The sequence below is a fragment of the Microtus ochrogaster genome, chromosome 1 (assembly GCF_000317375.1).
Source record: "Microtus ochrogaster isolate Prairie Vole_2 chromosome 1, MicOch1.0, whole genome shotgun sequence".
NCBI classification, from domain to species: domain Eukaryota; kingdom Metazoa; phylum Chordata; class Mammalia; order Rodentia; family Cricetidae; genus Microtus; species Microtus ochrogaster.
In genome coordinates this window covers 41,015,528-41,025,789 of record NC_022009.1, presented here as the reverse complement: position 1 = coordinate 41,025,789, position 10,262 = coordinate 41,015,528, and the positions used below count along the sequence as shown (strand labels likewise).

General features: G+C 46.0%; 2 protein-coding genes across 3 annotated transcripts in view; both read right to left on the bottom strand.

Annotated features, from left to right (window-relative positions):
• The window catches only part of Ak7 (adenylate kinase 7), a 69,045-nt gene extending 66,496 nt beyond the window's left edge, over window positions 1–2,549 (bottom strand). Inside the window, exon 1 of the mRNA XM_005343524.3 lies at window positions 2,417–2,549. Coding sequence (XP_005343581.1) covers window positions 2,417–2,518 — 102 coding nt within the window. The 5' untranslated portion in view covers window positions 2,519–2,549. The remainder of the gene's footprint in view (window positions 1–2,416) is intronic.
• A 3,995-nt stretch (window positions 2,550–6,544) lies between these two features.
• The window catches only part of Gskip (GSK3B interacting protein), a 15,000-nt gene continuing 11,282 nt past the window's right edge, over window positions 6,545–10,262 (bottom strand). For both annotated transcript variants that reach the window (XM_005343523.3, XM_013346924.2), the window contains exons 2-3: window positions 9,700–9,958; window positions 6,545–8,523 (exon numbers count right to left, since the gene is read on the bottom strand). In XM_005343523.3, the coding sequence (XP_005343580.1) occupies window positions 8,362–8,523; window positions 9,700–9,958 (421 nt within the window). In that variant the 3' untranslated portion in view covers window positions 6,545–8,361. The remainder of the gene's footprint in view (window positions 8,524–9,699; window positions 9,959–10,262) is intronic.

The following is a 10,262-nucleotide window of genomic DNA, read 5'->3' as shown; positions in this document are numbered from 1 at the left end:
TGGACTCAGGTTTTCGCTGTGATGTTCTGGCTGTCCTGGAACTCACCAGGCTGGCCTTGAACTCAGAGATCCACCTGCCCCTGTTTCACCAGTGCTAGGATTAAACGTGTGCACCACCACTGTCTGGCTTGTGATTTATTTATTTATTTAGGTTTCTTCAAGACAGGGTTTCTCTGTAGCTTTTGACCCTGTCCTGGAACTAGCTCTTGTAGACCAGGCTGGCCTTGAACTCTCAGAGATCCGCCTGCCTCTGTCTGAGTGCAGGGATTAAAGGCATGTGCCACCACTGCCCAGCTTGTGATGTATTTTAAACACAGGACTTCACACATGCTAGGCAAATGCTCTACCACTGAAATGTTTCTATTGTGGGTTATTCACCAGAGAAGACTGCTCACTCAATCATGGGTTTAAACCAATAGAAAGTCTTTAGTAGCCGGCTGGCGACTGCATTGGGTGTTCGGGATCCCATTGAGCCTTTTTTGGGATGGGCTTTTAAGCACAAAAGCCATGTTCTAGGTTAACATACTTCAGTTAACAAAAAAAGTTAGTTAGAAGCAGAACTATGAAAGCTTAACAGCAAGGTTAGTACATTTTGAGATGTTCCCAGAACTATGTGGACTTCAGCAGATTAGGCCTTTGTTTTAGTTTTGGCAGGTGATGCTGTCTGTGCACTGAATTTTATAGCCTGAACAGTACATCCCGGAGCCAGCTGTGCTAAGGTCTCAGGGCCTACTGAGGTCTGGAGCCCTGCTACATTTTCCAACCTCTATAAGAATTGATGAGATGTTTTACTCCTTACTGTTCTCAAAGACAATGTCTTGTTATGCAGCAGAGGCTAGCCTCAGCTTCTTAAAGCTGGAGTTGCAGGGGTGTTTTCTTTTTGTCAATTGCTGATCTTCGGGATTCAATATGCATTTAAGCTTACAGTGTTTCTCTTTGGGGACTGAATAAAAAATCAGAATAATGATGTTGACTAAGATATATCTGTTTAATTTTTAACATTCAAACTGTAATTCAAAACCTCTATCTTATTCCAGTGTCAGTTAAAAAATTTAATCGCTATGAAAAGAGGCCAACTAAGATTGTAAGAGAACAAAAGAAAAAAGAAAATATGAGAAAAACACTTCGTAAAGATATATCCGACTTCGAAGAGAGCTGCTTTCTCTGTGTCTTCCCAGCCTTTGCTGCTGCGCACTTGCACACAGCACGTTGCTTACTCTGGTGGGAACGTCCCTGTCAAAGGGAAAGCAGTAGCTGACCACTTACATGCTCTTCTGTCTATTCCAGTGCTGCATTTGTGTAGCCATCCAGGCAGGCCGTGGCCCCTCGATAATCCATGCCAGGATTTAACTTCACCACTGGTCATCTCCTGATTTGCTTTCACGAGTCGCTGGAGTTTATTTCCACAGACTCATTTTTAACAATCTTGGGAGGCAGGAAACCTGAGCTCTAATCTCGTGTGCCAAGATTTACTTATTTTATGCCTGGGAGTGTTTGCCTGTGTGTATATATGTGCACCATGTGCATTCAATGCCCACAGAGGCCAGGAGAGGGTGACAGATCATCTTGGACTGGAGTTACTTGGTGAGCTGCCATATGAGTGCTGAAAATGGAACCTGAGTCATCTGGAAGAGAAGCTGGTGCTCTTAACCCTGAGCCATCTCTCTAGCCTCTCTTTTGGCAAAGAACTATTTAAGATGACAACTTCTAGGTGTTCTGTCTGGGGATCTTTGTGTGTGTGTGTGAGTGTGAGTGTGTGTGTAGGCTAGAGGTAGCAAAGCATCTTTCTCTTTATGGCTCCACTGAATTTTCCAGACAGGGTCTCTCCCTGAACTTGGAGCTTGTTATCTCAGCTAGACTGGCTGGGCAGCAAGCTCCAGGATCTCCCTGACTGCTTCCCAGTGCTACTACCTGCCCAGCTTTTACTTGACCAAGTGATCAAGTCCTCATGCTTGTGCCTCAAGTGCCATCTCCCACTGGGCTGTCCCCCAGCCCTCCTTGAGGTGAGGAGGCTCCCCACTAGGGACCTGGTCAAAATTTGTGCCTAGCACAAAACAGAAGGTTAAAAGGGGGCGACATTACAGATGGACTTACAACTTGTCTGCTCCACATTCTACCCGTTATTCGCTATATGATCTTTACAAACCCTTTCCTGGAGCCTCGGTGTCCCCATATATAAAGAAGTAGGAATCGGAGTTTGATTTGCAGTCTCCAAACACCTGGGTTTCCAGGAAGGTGCATGGGTCAAGCCTAGTTAGGGGCAGGTCCTGGAGGCACTGACTTGCTAGGATTGGAATCTTCTCCTGGGGAGGCTCCTTCCTAACCACAACCTGTGGTGCAGATCTTTGCTGTGGGAATGGACCAGGGGCACACATCGACAGCTGAGGGCCAGACTGACTCGGGGGCCGCAGCTCACCTTTCCTATGTTTCCGCTGCTGTAGGTGTCTAGCTGGTTTATGAACACTCTCTGTATCTTCAGGACTCTCTCAGAGGCCGCAGGAACTTCCTCTTCAGCCATGGTGTTAGCTGTAGCAGTTGCTAAGGTGAAAGAGTCCTGTCGGTTGCTAAGGAGGAGAGGCCAGTCCCCGGAAGGCTAGGGGGGTCAGTCTGTCTGGGGCGTGGCTCAGGCTCTGGGTGGTGCGTGGTTCGCTTTTGGCTGGGGCGTGTCGGGTGGGGAGGGCTCTGGTTAAGGCGCATCCGAAGGGCGTGGTTATGGGGGCGTGTCCGTTGGGGGCGTGGCTTAATGTCTTGATGGGGCGTGTCTGAAAGGGCGAGGCAGCGTTCACTGGAGAGCGCTTTTCCCAGGTTCAGGCACCCAGCGCTTGTGCCCTTAGCACCTTTCCTGTAGGACTGTCTATTCCGGGGTGACTTCTCTGCTGTAAAGAAAAGCAGTTGTCACAAGTTTCGGCGTCCAGCACACGTGAAACCACAGCGTGAGGGCCCACCACCACACACTGTGCAGCCGGTTGCCGTTTGGTGCCCAGGATTGGACTGATTTAGGGGGAATGTCTTAATTTGCTTTCTATTGCTGTAATAACACCAGATCAAGTGGGGAAGAAAGGGCTTAGAACTTGTAGAGCATCATCCAGGGAAGTCAGGGCAGAAGGCAGGAACTGGAGCAAAGATCATGGAGGGAAGCTGCTTACTGGCTTGCTCAGCCTGCTTTCTTCTACAACTCAGGATCAGGGGATGGAAGAGAGGCACTGTCCATAGTGACCTGGGTCATCCCCTATCAGTGAAGAAAATGCCCCCACCGACTTGCCTGCAGGCTATTCTTATGGGGGCATCTTCTGAACGGAGATTCCTCTTCTCAGATTGTGTTTCCTAAAGCATTTTCAGAATTTTTTTTTCTGGGGATTTGGTAGAGGTGCCTAGAGGTACTACTTTGTGCCTGGAAATTCACACACAACCACACGACTTAAAATAAGGCACCCTAGACTCTGGACCTTCTTTCCAAATGCGATTACTCCTGCAGTTGCTGAAATAACTGACCAAATAAACAACAACAACAAAAACCATTGTGGCAGATGATATTGCTCAGAGGGTAAAGGAGTCTGCCATCAAGCCTGACATCATGAGTTCCATCCCTCTGTCCCAAAGAGAATGGACTCAAAGCATGTCCTCCATACATGTGCCGTAGCATGCACAGCCCTCCCCAGAAATAAGTTAATATAAGAAACCATAATTACTGATCTTCAGATGTGGTGGGCTATGAACACAACCTTCCTGCTGTTAGTCTGAATGTATTGGAATAGTTTTAAATATTAACTTGTTATATATAAATATATACACACATATAGACACTTAAAAGTATTCATTTTTATTTTATGTGCATGAATGACTCTACACCAAATGCGTTCCCGGATGCTTTCAGAAGCCAGAAGAGAACGTTGGATCCCCTGGAACTAGAGTAACAGAGGATTGTGAGCCACAGTGTAGGTGTCAGGAACACACTCAACTCCTCTGCGAGAGCAGCCAGTGCTCTTGACCGATGAGCCCTATCGCCAGCTCCTGAACCTACTGATTTTATTATAGCAATTATTGTAGCGTTCCTTTAGTCTTCCCCTCTGCGTGTAACTGCCTAGTGTATGTGCTGCCTTTTGTTAGGTACTGGAAGGTGCCAGAAGACTTGGGAGTTCTGCTCCAACTCCATCCTTCATGGTTGGGGTGGGTGGTTAAACAAGTTCCTCATCTGTGAAGTCTTAGCCACCCCTAAATAAGGAGCTTGCAGGGAGAGTTCTGAAGTCAATGTCTCCTTCCAAATGTCTATTTTTGTTCCCCCGATATGGAATCATGCAGCAGCAGGCTTTGCTCCTCAACACTGGAGGGAGCACAGCGTCTCACGGATAGAAGGCCCTATCCTACACACTGAGGGTAGGCATAGCGCCAGCATCAGGGCTGGAGGATAAAGGTGGGTGTGTCCTTATGGGAGATGGGACCTGTGCTCTTTTCACGGACACCCTCGGTGCAGAGAGACCAGTACAAACTTTTCAGTTACCAGACACCCCACATCCATTACCCGTCCCTTCTCAGTGTGCTAAGTGTCAATGCAGGGATCTCGGGCAGGCTAAGTATGAGCTCCACCCGAGCTCCAACTCCAGGCCTGAATTCCCCTGACCTGAAGCCCTTGCATTGAGTATGTGAGAGCATCGCAAGAGGAGTGCCTATCTTACTACCTAGTGATTAATATTTTAATGCTTATTTCCGCTTCCTCTTCTGTATATAGTCTAATATAGTGCACTTCAAAGCCCATGGTTTTATGTAGCGTGATCCCACTCCCCATGTCAGTCTTCCTCAGTTTTAAACATCGCATATTTCCCATCAAAAGGACACAGCACAAACACTTTTCTGAACGTGTCCAACTTTTCATTAGAGGAAAAGAAATCTTTGCAGTTTATCCTTTGTTGACTCATTTCCCCTACATCCCATTTTAAAAATTGCAGCTACTCATTGTGTGTAGGTGTGACTATGCCACGAGACATGTGTGGGATTGTCAGAGGACAGCCTAGTGGAGTTAGTTCTCTCCTTCCATGTGTCCCATGGATGGAAATCAGGTTGTCGGGCTTGGTGGCAAGTGAGCACCCCCAGAGTTATCTTGCCAGTTTTTTTTTTTTAAAACTTACTTTTATGTGCATTGGTGTGAAGGTGTCAGATTCCCTGAAACTGGAGTTACAGTTGTGGCTGCCGTGCGGATGCTGGGAATTGAACCTCAGTCTTGTGGAAGAGCGGCCAGTGCTCTGTACTGCTGAGTCACCTCTCGCAATCAGCCAGTTTTGTTTTTAATTTTTTATTTTGTGAAAGGGTCTCCCAACTTTCTCGAGTTGCTCTTGAGTTTGTAATCCTCTTGTGGCGGGAACTGTGGGCATGCACCACCTCACCCGACTCGAGAAGCTGTCAGTGTTGCAGCTGTATTTTATTTTCAGAATGATTTCATCAGTACACTCTCTGGTCAAAGAGCTCTCCACTAAATCCTGGTTAAGAAAAGTACAAAATTACTCGGTGAAATGCATTATTAAATTCTTTTCAGTGGTGATGACTCAAGCCTTTAATCCCAGCGCTTGGGAGGCAGAGGCAGGCAGATCTTCCAGTTCAAGGCCAGCCTGGTCTACAGAATGAGTTCTATGATAGAGAACCTGTTTTGAAAAAAAGCAAAATAAAAGCAAATTCTTTAAAAGAAACTGTATGCACGTGCACACATCACAGAGTCCATGTGGAGGCCAGCTTGCGGGAGGGGGCTCTCCTTCCACCTCGTGGGTCTTAGGCAGCCAGTCCAGCTTGCGGGAGGAGGCTCTCCTTCCACCTCGTGGGTCTTAGGCAGCCAGTCCAGCTTGCGGGAGGGGGCTCTCCTTCCACCTCGTGGGTCTTAGGCAGCCAGTCCAGCTTGCGGGAGGGGGCTCTCCTTCCACCTCGTGGGTCTTAGGCAGCCAGTCCAGGTTGTCAGTTTGGAGGTGGGACCTTTAGTTGATGAGCCATCTGGCCTGCTATGGCCCAGCTATTTAAAAATTTCCTATCTTGTGTTACCAGTTGAGTCAAACATCTTTCATTTTTTATTTTTGCCCCTACCCCTCATTTGGAACCCCCTTTAAGTGGTCAGTGGACAGCTTCTTTCCCCCTTTGAGTTGCCTAAAATCATTTGTCCAGAGTTTGTTTTAGCAGTCTCCTGTGGACCACTTCCCTATATAGTGGAGGATGACGACCTTAGACTAGGCTCTCCTGCCTCCAACTTCCAAGTGCTTGGACGGTGTGTGCCTCCATGCCCAGACCAGGCTGGCCGTGAACTCACAGAGATCCACCTGCCTCTGCCTCCCTGTTGGGATTAAAGGCATGCACTACCAGTGACCAGCTGGATTTTTTTCCCTTTAGAAGTAAAATCAAGACTTAATTTTAAAACTGACTTAGTTTAGGATGGAGGTCTGCCCATGCTTTCATTAGTTGTATTTTTACCTACTTTTTACCTACTTCCTTGATTCTAGGTAAAGAAAAGACTGACAGCCTTCACTCACTTCAGTTCAATGTATAACATGGATGAACAGGTCTTGAATCAGTCATTTACCACAAAATGAACAATTTTAATTTTTAAACACATGATCACTTTATATGCAACTCAAAAGCAAGTAAACAATTTTATTCAAACTCTACAAACATCATTTTCTTATGTTAGCCTGAGATTAAGCATGAAAAAGTTCAACCTGAAGTTGGGCTTCATTGCCCAATCATCATGCCAGCATGAGTGCCTCACAAGGCCAGGCTCAAGCACCAGGTGATCTCTGCCAGGGTCAGCAATACAGAGGAACGCTATCGTCCTGGTCCACATAATCATTCTGAGGTTCTTTTTTTTTTTTTTCAAGATAGAGTTTCTCTATGTAACAGCCTTGGCTATTCTGGAACTCACTCTGTAGATCAGGCTGGCCTCGCACTCACAGAGATCTGTCTGCCTCTGCCTCCCGAGTGCTGGGATTTAAAGGCGTGCGCCACCACTGCCCAGCCATTTTGAGTTGTTCAAATGGTTTTAATCCTCAGGATTGAACCCGGTGCTTTCCCATGACAGCCAAGTGCTCTGCCTCACCTTCTCTCACATGATCTTCAGAGGCTAAAAATGCCCATATGAAAACTAACGACAAAAACATGTGCAGTGACAAATGCAGGAAGAGTGCGCCCAGATGCAGATGGCCGCTATGCGTTTCTGCAGCGGCTGCTTTGGGTGACAATTAAAATACAACACCCAGGTCCTTTCTGTTCGTCACGTACTGGAACACATGCAGCAGCATGAAGTGTTTTATTAAGTTTATAAACACCAGGGACTGTAATAAAATATAAAATACAGAGCATCTCTTTTTTAAATATCAAGTTTCTGAATGCTTCATTCATCCTTTGGTTCAAACCATACAATGCACTCATATTACACTGTACACGTGGCAATGAGACAGAACACTGTCCGACTGCAGGGAAGAGGGGTGCTGCGGGAATACCAAAGCACTACTTTGTAGAAAGTAAGTGTTGAAGCAAAAATACTTTCTGAATATATATATATACTGTACATTGTAAACAAACATTCGGAATAAGAATCAACACAGGCCAAAATATTGTTTCCTAGGAAGCAAGGATCCCTTTCCTTTGAAATTATACAGGCTGAGATGCAGTGGGGCCTGTTCCTCTCTTTGCTCATGTGCTTAGATAGCTTGGAAATGAGTAATTGTTACATTCATTTGCTAACGGTCTGTCCTCTCTAGGTTGGCTAGCTGTTGCAAACAAGGAATAGAGAACTATTTCTGTCCCTGCCTTTCATTTCATCCTCGTTGAGTAACAGAGAAGCAATTCATCTTCATCAGTCCATCTGGTAATGTAAGTAGATTAAGTAGAACAGTAAATCCCGAATTTGTGCAGGGGAAGCTAGTTGTCAGCTTGTTTCCAGTAAGGCCAGTAACAAAATAACCACTACTAAGTCAGTCCAAGCTAGTAGTAAACCCCTGATTTAGCAGGCTGAATCCAGGTCTGAAGTTAGATGATTCTAATTTCTATATCACTGTGCAAATCTAAAATTTTCTATGTAAAAGAGTGCTGGCAGCATTGAAGCCCTGTAGTAAGAGAATGAAATGCTGATTAGGTATTGAAATGTAGAGAGGCTGTGTGAAGAAATCAGAACGCAATGACAGTGTTAGAGTAATGGCCTTGAAATTCCCTTAAATGAATCTGGAACTGAGACAATTTGTGCGTCAATTATGTTGAGTCAAAAGCCTACATGTGAAGGAATGATAAACACATAAAGCCGACGATGCACTTTCTACAATGATTATATGCAAGGATGTTAAGGGTTATGTTAGCGCTCTATACCAGCAGCAGCCCCGCTATGAGGAAAATGAGTCACGACTGCCCATCCCTTTTCAGCGCTTCCAGTCTCTGAAGGAGTGCGTTTCCGAATGCTTCCCGGTAGGCAGGGCTGAGCGTATCCAACAAGGAGTAGACTGTCTCATGGTAAGGGGTCTGCAAATGGTCCTCCACCTGGTCAAAAGCATAGCCCACCACCTGCGAGAGAAGACAGCAGTGAGTGGTCATCAGCTCCCATCCCGACACACAAGGCAAGAGCCAGGGGTCTGAATGGCTCATTCTGTACTGACTCGTGATGACTATTTCTCAGGAGGGGCACGCCTTTCAGAACAGCTGTTACACTCTAACAGCTGTTACAATCTAGGTAGCTTACAACACAGACAAGGCCACTACCGGAAACATGCTTCTCCATGGCTCCTTAAGGTTTGCTTTGCTCACTTCTGCCCCCTTTCCAAGCGTTGAAAATCTTAAAAGCAACACTAAAATAAAATAGCACTTTACTTTTCATACCTCGAAATATTTTTAATCCTTATTTTGATTTTTTAAAAAAAGATTTACTTATTTATTATGTATTCAGTCTTCTGTCTGCATGTATCCCTGCAGGCCAGAAGAGGGCACTAAATCTCATTACAGATGGTTGTGAACACATGTGGTTGCTGGAAATTGAACTCAGGACCTTTGGAAGAGCAGGCAAAGCTCTTAACCACTGAGCCATCTCTCTACCCACCCCCCCCATTTTGATTTTAAATTATGTATATGTGTGCCTGTGTTTATCTGAGCGCAGGTGTTCATGGAGGCCAAAAGAGAGTCTGGGTCTCCCGGAGCTACAGTCACAGGTGGCTGTGAGCTGACTAGCATGTGGATGATGGGAATCAAACTGGTGCAAGAGAAGGTATACATTCCTAGCCCAGAGTTCTCTCCAGCACAAACCCTTGCTGAATTCAATACACACGGACGATCTTCCACATCAAGGTACCTGCTTGCAACAAAGATACTGGTGACAAAGCCTTCCCATTCCAGCCTGCTGCCAAGAATCGAACCCAGGGTCACATATGTTCCAGGCAAAGATTCTACCACCAAGACCCTTCCTTCTTTCCTACCTCTCCCCACTTCTGTCCCTCCCCTCTCTCCCCAATCTTCTACTCTCTCCTCTACTCCCCACTCCCTCTCCCTCTAAGACAGGATCTCAATATATTGTCCTGGCTGGCCTTGATCTCAGAGATCCGCCTGCCTCTGCCTCCTGAGCGCTGGGATTAAAGGCGTGCGCCACCACCTGACTCCATGACTAGTTTTTATATAATGCCCTTCTCTATCCTTTCTGATAAAGTGGTAAAGATATGCTTTCTTCTTCTTCTAAAGATAAAAGCGAGTTACCCTGAGCCCTGCTTCTGTGAGCTCCAGGCAGTATCTGTTCCTCTCCTTTGTCTCCACGTTGATGTACGCCACGTCATCCGCACAGCGCAGGCTTTTTGAGACAACCATACTGTTGACAGCGAAGAGAACATCATTTACAACTGCTTCAGCCTCCAACCGCATGTCCTTCATATCAGTTCCTTCAAACCCATCGAGTTCGGAGCCCTCTTCAAACCCAGACATACTGCTCAGCTCCACCGGGTTATAGTCTGTTTCCATTCTGCAACAAAGTAGAAACATTTTTTTTGTTTGTTTTTTGAGACAGGGTTTCTCTACAGCTTTGGAGCCTGTCCTGGAACTAGCTCTTGTAGACCAGGCTGGCCCCAAACTCAGAGATCCACCTGTCTCTGCCTCCCCAGTCCTGGGATTAAAGGCGTGTGCCACCACTGTCCAGCTAGAACACATTTTTTAAAGTAGAAAGATAATTGAAATTATATTTGATTAAAATAATTAAGCCTTACAATGGACACTCAGTATAAAACACAGCAGGCCGGGAGATGGCTCAGTGGGTAAGTCACTTACTG